The sequence below is a fragment of the Bufo gargarizans genome, chromosome 3 (genome assembly GCF_014858855.1).
Source record: "Bufo gargarizans isolate SCDJY-AF-19 chromosome 3, ASM1485885v1, whole genome shotgun sequence".
NCBI classification, from domain to species: Eukaryota; Metazoa; Chordata; class Amphibia; order Anura; family Bufonidae; genus Bufo; species Bufo gargarizans.
In genome coordinates, this window is record NC_058082.1 from 292,939,625 (window position 1) to 292,951,870 (window position 12,246).

Sequence of the window (12,246 nt, forward strand, 5' to 3'; positions counted from 1 at the left end):
CTCTGCACTGTTTTAATTGGCATAATATATTTTTCTATAAATTGTGGGGTATTATTTTAATACATAGAAAAAAATATGGAAAATTCAGCCCCCCGTTGTAGTACGTATTGGAGGTGTGGCGATCTCCAAGCAGTCATGCACACCTGTCCAGTTAATCTGCCCCCTGGAGGCTGGTTTTAAAGTCAGTATAAAACTGAGTCTGCTTATATAGCACCTACCAGTAGCTATTTGGCTCCAGGAAAAGTATATAGTAGGCTCAGCATGCATGTTGGTACTTGCATCCCTGGATCCGATGAAAGCTGTAATGGCACCGGACGGGGTTAAAAGCAGAGTGTGCTTGGCGTGCATGCTGTACCTGCGCTCCCTGGACTTTATGTGGCTGTCATGGCCCATAAAAGGTAGGAACTAGTGTTCGGGACCACTCATGAAGGCGACCTTGACGTGGTGAGTGGCTTATTACGCTTTGGCCAAAATGTACACCAATGCCTTATTCAACATCCAGCATAAAGGCAGGGCAGAGTGCTGGTTGCAGTGTGCGATTGCATTTTGTGTTTTTACGTTATTATTTTAATACATAACAGTAAAAAGTAAGTTTTATATGAAAAGTAATTTCTTCTCTGTGATATTTTTTCACTGGGGGGAGGTCAGAAAACCAGTCAGTATCTGGTGTGGCCAACATTTGCCTCACGCAGTGCAACACATCTCCGTCACATATTGTTGATCAGGTTGTTGATTGTGGCCCGTGGAATGTTGGTCCAGCTCCTCTTCAATAGCTGTGCGAAGTTGCAGAATTTTGGCAGGAACTGGAACATGCTGTCCTATACGCCGATCCAGAGCATCCCAAACATGCTAATAGGTGACATGTCCGGTGAGTATGCTGGCCATGCAAGAACTGGGATGTTTTCAGCTTTCAAGAATTGTGTACAGATCCTTGCAATATGGTGCCGTGCATTATCATGCTGCAACATGAGGTGATGGTCGTGGATGAAAGAAGACAACAATAGGCCTCAGGATCTCGTCACAGTATCTCTGTGCATTCAAAATGCCATCAATAAAATGCACCACCGCATGGGCCACTCGATCCACAATGTTGACGTCAGCAAACCGCTCACCCACATGACGCCACACGCTGTCTGCCATCTGCCCTGAACAGTGAAAACCGGGACTCATTTGTGAACAGAACGCCACTCCAATGTTCCAGATGCCATCGAATATGAGCATTTGCCCACTCAAATCATTTAGGACGATGAACTGCAGTCAGGTCCAGACCCTGATGAGGACAACGAGCATGCAGATGAGCTTCTCTGAGACGGTTTCTGACAGTTTGTGCAGAAATTCTTTGGTTATGCAAACTGATTGTTGCTGCAGCTGTCCGGGTGGCTGGTCTCAAACGATCATGGAGGTGGACATGCTGAATGTGGAGGTCCTGGGCTGGTGTGGTTACACGTGGTCTGCGGTTGTAAGGCCGGTTGGATGTACTGCCAAATTCTCAGAAACGCCTTTGGAGACGGCTTATGGTAGAGAAATGAACATTCATTGCACGGGCAACAGCTTTGGTAGACATTCCTGCAGTCAGCATGCCAATTGCACGCTCCCTCAAACATTGCCACATTTATGGCATTGTGCTGTGTTATCAAACTGCACATTTCAAAGTGGCCGCTTATTGTGGGCAGTCTAAGGCCCACCTGTCCAATATTCATGCTATCTAATCAGCACCTTGATATGCCACACCTATGAGGTGGGATGGATTATCTCGGCAAAGGAGAAGTGCTCACTAACACATATTTAGACAGATTTGGGAACAATATTTGAGAGTAATGGGTCTTTTGTGTATGTAGAAAATGTTTCAGATCTTTTCAGCTCATGCAAAATGGGAGCAAAATCGAAAGTGTTGCGTTTTCTATTATTGCAAGCAGTGCATTACCTTCTGAAGGGGAGGCTTCCTACATGGCAGACAAATGACTTGGTTAATCTATCTCAGAGAAGATAATTTACTCCCTCTGTTACCTTTTGAACTCCCATAGAACTGTACAAAGTTGATCAGTCTTTTTCTTTTATAATAAGACATCTCACACAGAAGGTTAAAGAGGCTCTATCGCCAGGATCAACCCTATTAAACCAGACATGCTGCCCGATAGGGCTGATCATGCTGAAAAAAACGGTACCTTTCTTTTGTCTGCATGTTAAACTGCTGCAGAGATATCGTGTTTTATTCATATGCAAATGAGCAATTGGAGCACCATGAGGCGGAGCTGAATCATCTGAGCACTGCTTAGTGCCCCCCCCCCCCCCCCCCATATTCCTCTGCAGTTTGCCACAAAGACATCTTTGTTTCTTGACTTTTCCATCAATATTCTCCTCCTGGTGCCACATCCTCCTTCTACCCACAATATTCTGCCCACTGTGCTCCCCCATGCCCCAAACACTGTACTGCAAAAATAATAGTACTTTACAGATAGCCTAGCCCCCTCCATAATATAATAGCAAACCTAAAAGCCCCAGAAAGTTATTATTTCCCAGAGTACCCTCATTATTAAAAGTGCCCCTAATAGTGACAATGCTGCCCTAAAGTGCCCCCATTAGTAGAAGTACCCTCTATATTATGTCCAAAAAAATGCCACCCAGGGAAGTAATGATGCCTCCATAGTAGAAATTAAATTCCCCAAAGTACCCCCAATAGTTATTATGCTCTATTGTACCCACACTAGTTATAATCCCCCCAGTAGTTATAATGACCTCCTATAATGGTCTCAGTATTTAATATGCCCACCACAGTGACTCCAGTAGTTATAGAACCCCCAAAGTAGTTGCAGCCTGGGACAGACAACCAACATATTAGATTAATATGTTGAAAAATTCAATACATTAAAAAACTAACCAATGCGCCCATAATAATAATATAAGTTATAGTTGTAATAATATAGTTATAATGTACCTATAATCCCCCCAGTACTTATAATGTTCCCTATAGTGGCTCAGTCCTTATAATCCCCCCATAGTGCTCCTCATAGTTATAATGCCACCATTGCGCCCCTAGTACTTATAATGTCCCATTTAGTGGCCCCAATACTTATATCCCCTCAGTGTTCCTAATAGTTATTATGCTCCAAGTACTTCTACAGGGTGAGTCAAAAGTCTCAGGACACCCTTTTATTTCAGAAACAAAATGGAAAATTAAATATTTGAAGACCCCAGCAAGTAATGGGTGAGGGGGCCTAACTTTTAGGCTATGTCTGCCAACTTGAAATTTTTAATGGGAAGGGTGTCATGTAGCATATCAAGTAAGACCAGAATTTTCTCAGAAATCGATTGCTGCAATTAGATTTGCAATATTTAAAAGTTAACACAGGAAGTTCAAAACTTAAAAGGTCAAAGTTCTGTGTTCAGCACCAGGGACAACACGTAAAATAGCTGTGCATCACAGTGAACGTTCCCGGTTGTTGTTGCAACTTTCTGTGCGGATAACTTTTGAACCACAAGAAATATTGCAAATATACTACTTGACCCCATTCCCATTGGAAAAATTGGCCCTTGATCCAATATGGCAGCTTTGAAGATGGTGGCCATGTTCTGAATATAGCCCAATGCTGTGATGGCTAACCTCCGGCACTGCAGCTGTGGTAAAACTACAACTCCCAAGATGCACACTTGCTTGGCTGTTCTCAGAACTCCACAGAAATGAATAGAGCATCCTGGGAGCTGTAGTTTCACCACAGCTGGAGTGCCGGAGGTTAACCATAACTGGCCTGATAGGACCGCTCAATCATTGCTTGCTGGGTTATTCAAATATTAAATTTTCCCTTTCGTTTTTCTAAAATAAAAGGCTGTCCTGAGACTCTTGACCCACCTTATACTACTATATTATGGTGACCCACCATCTCTCTGCATTCCCTAGCGGACATACCACTCTTCTCATTTGCTCCCAGAAGCCTGGACCTGCTATAGCCTTCCCCTCCTCCTTCCTGGCGGGCCAGGCCACTGGATTAGCTCTTTGATTTTCCCATGCAGGCTGTATATTTTACTGGCAATGACTTAGTGCCCATAGGACATGCTGTTTGGATTTCCTGTGCACCGACCTCTGCCTGACAAACCCTTTCCTGTTCTCCATGTTGAACCTCAGCCTCCTGCCCTGACCCCAGACTACTTACTGGATTTTCTCGAACTCTGCCTGCCCTGACATTGGCCTGTTATTGACTATGGTTTGTCGGCCCCTTCAGTTTTACGCACTGGTGTCTCGACCTCTTTGGGTCAGCAGTCAAACAGAGACTACCCCAGAAGGTGGCAACCTGGTGGTTTCCTGCAGCAGAGTCCAGATCACTGTATATGGGTTAAAGGGTAAAGACCAGAGGACTACCAATATAAAGTCCTTAGGAGTAGCCCCAAGCCAAATCTGTTTGTTTAACTCAATGGTTCAACAAATGCTAATACATATAGGGTGGCTTTAAGGACCTAGGTGGTCCTTAACCTATTCAAGAGGTTTTCTACATTCAGTTTATTGATGGCCTATCCTCAGGATAAACCATCAATATCAGATTGGTGAGGGTCAGACTATTGGCACACCCACTGTTCAGCTGTTTGAAGGGGCCATTTAGCTGCAAGCAATCTACTTAGTAGTGGCATGATCAGTGGGGCCTCTGCAGTCGAACAAATGCCAATTAAACACATCCCCTTTTCTGTGGTTAGGGGATAATTTGTCGTTAATTGGACAACCTCTTTATTAAAGAGTATAAACACCATCTGCTAACCGCTTGCCGATTGGAGAATGGCCATTGCTACAACCATCGATAAGGGTAGAATAAAAACATCTAAAAACATCTATTGTAGTAAAAATAATAGCAGATACTATATTAGTGAAAATGATGGAAATCTAAAAAACAAAAACTTGTTGGAACCAGAATAACATGGCTTTACTGAGGACAGATCATGTCAAATTATTAACGGATTTCTTTAAAGGAGTTGTCTGCTTTTTGCATAAATTTCTAAATTGCTCTACATTTGTAACGGCTTTAAAAAAAAAAAAGCCAACATCGCTTCAGAGCTTACTTTGGCCAGCACAACGAAGGACTCCGGTACCAATGTAAATAAGGCACTGCATCATTTGCTTCCCAACATGGCGGCTATGTCATCTACTGTGCAGCGCTTAAAGCATTAAGCATTAGTGCAGATACAGGGAAGCCCTAAAGTGATGTTGCAGGTTGTTACATCAAGAGAACGATTTACGAGTACGGAGCTGTGATAGATTCAAAATGAGTCAACAGTGGGGCCAGTCAGCAGGAGAACCAAGGGGTGAGTAGCTCCATACGTATAGCTTCTAATGGAGTATGTCACACTATACTGCAGTATGAAATATAAGGCATACAGAGGCACAGTAAGCCCCCATGCAGATCTACTGGTGCCCTGATACAGCTGTGTGCACAAGGCTTTAAAGACAGATGAAAATAATTTAATCAAGATATTATAAAGATAAAGCTACTACTAGAATAAAAGGAGCTCTGTTTTTTTCTTGCAGCCGTGTAATGAGTAAATATATCTTCACAGATAGAAAACATGCTTTTCTAGTCGTTCATCTTTACTCAAAGCGAAGTATATATTCTCAAAATATACTGGGCATACTCTCACGAAGAAGTTCCCTAATAGATCTTTTGACAAAGAATCTAGGAAAACACACAAAACGATCCTGCTTCTGGTAAACCCTGTTCTACATCCTGCATTATTTCTTCAATTTCCAAAGGCATATCTAATTTTTAGATGCACATTGTGCAAATACTTACAAATATGTTAACTGCTGTATATACAGTAGGTGCCCCAACATGTAATAGGTTTGTGGGTGTAAAGGCCCCCTTACACGAGACAATTTTGCAGGCGATTGTCGGGAAGGAAGCGTTCATTCCAGACAATTGCCTGCTCGTCAGTGGAGGAGACATTCACATGCAGCAGTCTCCTCCACAGTATGGAGAAGAGCGATTGCTAATGGCATCGCTCGTCCCCATACAGACTCGTTGTTTGCTGGCAGTGGAGGCTGTTTACACAGCACGATCTCCTGCCGGCAAAAGATGATTTTTGTGACCGCATGAATGATACGATTACCTGAAGAACTAGCGTTTTGCTCGTTCTTCAGGCAATTAATGGCACTTTTACACCACCAGATAATAAGCGTACCTATCAATGCTTGTTATCGATCATCTGGCCGAAAATCAGACTGTATAAAGGACCCTTAAGTCTGGCTATAGTCTGAAGCTATGCCGACCAACACCCCCCACACGCTCAGCCAAGCATGCAGTGAGGAATTAGCCGCTGTGGTTCAGCCGAAATTAATGTATGTATCTCTTTTAGGCCTCATGCACACTACCACATTTTTCTTCAGTTTACTATCCGATTTTAAAGCAGATCCATTTGCCCAACCAAAAATCTCACTGCATGTCCTATTCCTTTCCATTTTTGTGGATGATATCAGCCCTTTCTATTGTTAGGAGTGAGAAAACAAAATGCAATGGTAAACGTAATCTATGCAATTTTCAAGAATCATTTTTTTTTTACATGATCCAAAAAATCTGATATGCCAGGTACATGAGGCCTTATTGCTACCAACTGTGAATGTATCCATACATTTAAACACCACGGCTGTACATACCAGTGGGCATAAAATACCAGGCTCTAAACCTGTAATACCAGACAACTTTCATTGTAGTAATCAGTGCTTACGCTATATGGCGAGTTCCCCATTTAGTAGGGGGTTTCATGTGCTGTACACAACCAGGAAGTCTGTTGTAAGAAAACGGTTTCATGTCTTTTCCTTGGGGAATGCGACGCTGAATCTATTCACCTTTTACTAAACACAGAATTTTCTTGATATGCAGGCAAAATACTTCTTGCTTTCCATTTCATCAAAGGCAAAAAATAAATTTTTGAATCATGCTTCAGTTTGAAAGTTTGGGCTGTTTCCTGCAATTTTAAGGTTTTAAATCCGTGATAATGTAATGAGAGTTGCTTTTAGAAATCTGCCTGTATGTGACAATTTCACATACAGGTAGCAACCCATCTGTGTCACGCGTGTGCAAAAGGACCTTCCCGGTATCACATACTCCCACAATTAGGAACTGACATATCAACCTCTAGATTCTTAGTTACGGTAAAAAAAAAAAAAAAAAATGCACTTCCCCTTTTAGGTTTCCAAAGATTTTAAGATTACATATTCCTCTCCTTACTGGACACAGCAAGACAGCATATGCTCTCACCATTGTGCTATAGACGAATATGATGGTGCAGTAGTAATTTGCTGTAGTAAATCATGGAGGCTTCACATTTATGCACGCCTAATGAGTTCCTTAAGGACATATGATAGGTATACAAAGACTACACAATGTGAGAGTATAACACTAGTCCATACCTGTGACATCTGTGGTCGCACATTAATTTCACTCAAGTTGACACTGTGAGGCAACAGGTTGTTAAGCAGTTGGCAAAGAAGGACTCCATCTCGTAGTGCTTGAGCTAGGTCACATACTTGGGCAGTGTCCAGAGTTACCCGATGATTAGGAGGAAGCACACGGCAGTCAATAAGCCATCGAGCACAGTGCCTCCACAGCTCCATCGCCATCCTGGTGCCCAAACAGGAGGGATGGGTCAGGTGGGTTTAAGAAAACAACAAAACAGCGAAAACGGAGCGAACAGAAAAACACTAAAATTATGAAATTATACTAAATGCAGAAGTGCTATAGGCTTCAGCGTGGAGGAGATGGGCGAGATATGATCCAAAAGAAAGGACCTCAGACACGGGCAGCCTCATATGCTGTATGTCTGAGAAGATACTTCCGCTGTCTAATGAGGAAGAAACTAGCTCGACTTCCTCTTCTGCAAACGACACGGCATAACTATGTATGGTGTGTGCAGGCGTGACTAGAGGTAGTCTGCTCATGTGTGCCCTAGAGTAAACTGGCAGATCAGTGCCTGGAGGAAATCATGCCGAAACAGAAATATTTCACCCGGTATATCAGAAGAGTTACAGCTATGGATAGGAAGTCAGCTGTAGAGAACTTCTTCATTACCCATCATAGAAAAACATAAAATGACAACGGCTAGGGGATAAGTTGTTACTGCAAGCAATTTTAATACAAAAGTGTTGTTGTTTAACAGTTCATTGGTACAGCATCAATTTCTGTAGCAAACTAACTGAGAAAATCACACAGCAGCCTGGTAAGAACTGGATGTAATGACCGATAACAGGAGGGATCCATCCGAGCCCCAAACCTTCCACCCCACAGGGTTGGTCTGTTAGAGGAAGCCAGCATACAAACGTGAGGAAGGAATTGTGCTGGTGAGTCCCACTCGTCGGACGCACAACTGTGAGTGTTTCTTACAAAAAATGAACATGTCACACAAATTCTACGTGGAATGAGCATTAAATAATAAATAAGAAAATTCCTAAGCAGATAAATAAAACATATGGAGTTTACAATTAGAAAATCCGCTGAATCTGGCAGGAGTGCAAAATGGCTGAGGAGAAGCATACGCTAATCTATGCTGCACCAGGATTTTGGAATTTATTGTCACGCGTGGTGGTAGCTCCCACAGTGTCCATTTCATCGGCAAGAGACTTGATATCTTTATTACATGGTCAAAGCAAGATGTGCAAGTGCTGTCAATTCAGAAAGACTAAATCTTATTAAAATCTCGTGTCAGTCTCTGATCCTCTGCAATTTAATAAAGAATAGTTCATATACAAAACAGAGGATTTCCATAGTAAAGTTTAGTAGTGTAGCCATGGGATATTAACCCTAACAAAAAGGGTCTCATAACCCACAAAAATCTGATCACTAGCCGTCTACTCTCCTGTTTTACACTCCGAGAGTCCCTGAATCTTACCAGGAATTCACTCAAGGCTTTGTATCTACAGAAATATTCACATGGAAGTAGTAACATACAAAAACAAAACAGATAAGGCAGTTATAAACATTATTCTTGTATACATGTATAGACGCTAGAAATCTCTCCACAGAGAATCCACGTACATCCAGATGTACAGTGTATGATAGAAAATGTCACGGCCTGTCCCATTTATAGGCTATCTGCACGTGTTCCAGAGCGTAGCTTCAGTTAGGACTATCTCTTGGTGGCTGATGTTTTAGGAGTGCTGGCAGTTTTCTTTGACATGGTGGGGATTTTAGAAGGTTTAGACAGTCCTCTGCGGGATGGACCACCAGCAGCGCTACTCTCTGAGTTGTCGGAACAAGCGGACTGTGTCTCTAGAAGATCAAAGTCGGAGGCATCACTCCCTCTGCGGCTGCTGGCACGGCTTCCTGTACGGCTCCCGGCACGGCTGCCACTTTTCTTAGGATCTACATGAAGAAAGTGAAAAGGATAAGTGGGGAAAACTAGATAAGCAGTCAGAGTACAAGCATGATATCTGGTTTAAAGGGAACCTGTCACCCATTTTCATGCTGCCTACAGAATGTGGCAATACTTGCTGATAAAATACCTACAGGTGAAACTCAAAAATTACAATATTGTGCAAAGTTCATTTATTTCAGTAAATGTAACTTAAAAGGTGAAACTAATATATGAGATCGACTCATTACATGCCAAGCGAGATATTTCAAGCCTTTATTTGTTATAATTTGGATGATTATGGCTTATGAAAACCCCAAATTCACAATCTCAGAAGATTATAATATTACATGAAATCAAAGGATGTTAAATAGAAAAATGTAGGACCACTGAAAAGTATAATCATGCATATGTACTCAGTACTTGGTTTGGGCCCCTTTTGCATCAATGACAGCATCCATGCCACGCCGCATTGAGGCAATCAGCCTATGGCACTGCGGAGGTGTTATGGAAGACCAGGATGCTTCAATAGCGGCCTTCAGCTCTTCTGCATTGTTCGGTCTCATGTCTCTCATCTTTCTCTTGGCAATGCCCCATTGATTCTCTATGGGGTTTTGGTCAGGCGAGCTTGCTGGCCAATAAAGCACAGTAATCCCATGGTCATTGAACCAGGTTTGGTACTTTTGGCAGTCTGAGCAGGTGTCAAGTCCTGCTGGAAAATGAAGTCCCCATCTCCATAAAGCTCGTCTGCGGAAGGAAGCATGAAGTGCTCCAAAATCTCCTGGTAGACGGCTGCGTTGACTCTGGATTTAATGAAGCACAGTGGACCAACACCAGCAGATGACATGGCTCCCCAAATCAACACAGACTGTGGAAACTTCACACTGGACTTCAAGCATCTTGCATTGTGTGCCTCTCCATTCTTCCTCCAGACCCTGGGTCCTTGGTTTCCAAATGAGATGCAAAAGTTGCTCTCATCACAAAAGAGGACTTTGGACCACTGAGCAACAGACCAGTTTTTTTTTTTTTCTTTAGCCCAGGTAAAACGCTTCTGACATTGTTTGTTGTTCAGGAGAGGCTTGACAAGATGAATACGACATTTGAAGACCATGTCCAGGATCCTTCTGTGTGTGGTGGCTCTTGATTCACCAACTCTAGCCTCAGTCCACTCCTTGTGAAAGTCCCCAACACTTTTGAATAGCCTTTCCACATAACTTTCTATTAATGTGCTTTGATACAGCACTTTGGGGACATCCAATGTCTTTCCCATTATTGTGATTCCTACTGAACCAGACAGAGACAATTTAAAGGCTCAGGAACCCTTTGCAAGTGTTATGGATTAATTAGCTGACTAGAGTGTGACACTTCGAGCCTCGAATATTGAACCTTTTCACAATATTCAAATATCTGAGATTGTGAATTTGTTGTTTTCATAAACTGTTAGCCAAAATCATCCAAATTACAGTGGTCACTCAAGATACAATATTAATTGGTTCCAGGATGAACATTATATGTTGAAACCAGTGTAAGTTAAGTAATCGGTTCTAAAGCCCCAAAATGTCATCCAAGATAAGAGAAAATGAAGATTTAAGAAAAATAAGCAGATAACCAAGACAGATAAGACAAGTCCTTACTTATAACAGTCAGGAATAGCTGCTAACTAGTAACTAATACAGCTACCTTTCCAGAGAAGTGGCCTTGATTAGTTGGATCTGAGTCATTGTATGTTAAGTCTAGATTTAACTTACGATGGGTCAGAAAAGACCATTGTAGGTTGAGAATATTGTATCCTGAGGCCATTTTATCTTGGGGGAGCACTGTATAACAAATAAAGGCTTGACATATCTCACTTTGCATGTAATGAGTCTCATATGTTAGTTTTACCTTTTAAGTTGCATTACTGAAATAAATTAACTTTTGCACAATATTCAAATTTTTCGAGTTTCGCCTCGCTGTATTTTTCTTCATTTATGCCACTTTTCTGGCATAAAAGATGACTAAAATCTACACCAGCCATGGGATTGTGGAGATTTCAGTTCCAAAGACTGTGCCTAATTTATGATGAGGCGTATGCTCTGCACAGGGTTCTGCAGTGGTCTATGATCATTTAGACCCTATATGCATTTGGAGTTTTTGACTGCCTATACAATTGATGCACAGACCAAATGTGATGAACACAGCCTTATGTTATGGCTACCTGTAGCCTAAAGGCTGTGGGTTTTCTGCTAAAAAATCCAAACAATTTGATGTGGTTGAAATCATAAATCCACAGTAAGTCAATATATGCTGTGTATTTCAGCCAGGGATTTCTGTGTACTGCAGAGGGTGCAGATCTGGTGCACAGTGGGGCCAAAACTGCTGGGAATTTTTCCACCTGCTACGTGTGGATGTAGTTTCTCCAATTATTGAACAAATGTGCATTTTCTCAGTAATATGCAGGTGACGATAACCTTCTCTATTAACCAGTTATTGTATTTACTGCAAGTGAACGATGGGAATGGTTTTAGCACTGAAGACACAGGCACTACTCAAACCAGCAATACAATTGGGGTAAATTATTTACCAGGTCGACTTGATTTGGCACCAGAAGGCGTGGTTCCAGACATGTCTCCTGTGAGGGATGAACGGCTTGTATGGATCGCAGCTTTCTTCATTTTGCTGCTTTGTGCTGGTGTTACCTTAAAAATTGGCCACAAAATAACAAATTACAAAGAGCAATCAATGCCATGGTCAGACTTGCCACCAGTTATATAATAAAATCAATAATGGAAAAAAAAAGTCTGCTGCTTCACTACTTTGCGCAGCAATAAAACAGTACAAGCTAATAAGTAACTTTCTAGTCACTGACACTACAATGGTCTATCTTTAACAGCATCAGCACTTGACCAAGTTTGCTACAAACCAGCATTAATAATTTAGAAG

General features: G+C 41.9%; 2 protein-coding genes across 4 annotated transcripts in view; both read right to left on the reverse strand.

The window, feature by feature from the left end:
* The window catches only part of VAV1 (vav guanine nucleotide exchange factor 1), a 75,366-nt gene extending 67,570 nt beyond the window's left edge, over nt 1-7,796 (reverse strand). For all 3 annotated transcript variants that reach the window (XM_044286409.1, XM_044286408.1, XM_044286411.1), the window contains exon 1: nt 7,388-7,796. In XM_044286409.1, the coding sequence (XP_044142344.1) occupies nt 7,388-7,597 (210 nt within the window). In that variant the 5' untranslated portion in view covers nt 7,598-7,796. The remainder of the gene's footprint in view (nt 1-7,387) is intronic.
* A 287-nt stretch (nt 7,797-8,083) lies between these two features.
* LOC122932160 (microtubule-actin cross-linking factor 1-like) overlaps nt 8,084-12,246 on the reverse strand; it is a 259,477-nt gene continuing 255,314 nt past the window's right edge. The window contains 2 exon segments of the mRNA XM_044286418.1: nt 8,084-9,335; nt 11,888-12,002. Coding sequence (XP_044142353.1) covers nt 9,100-9,335; nt 11,888-12,002 — 351 coding nt within the window. The 3' untranslated portion in view covers nt 8,084-9,099.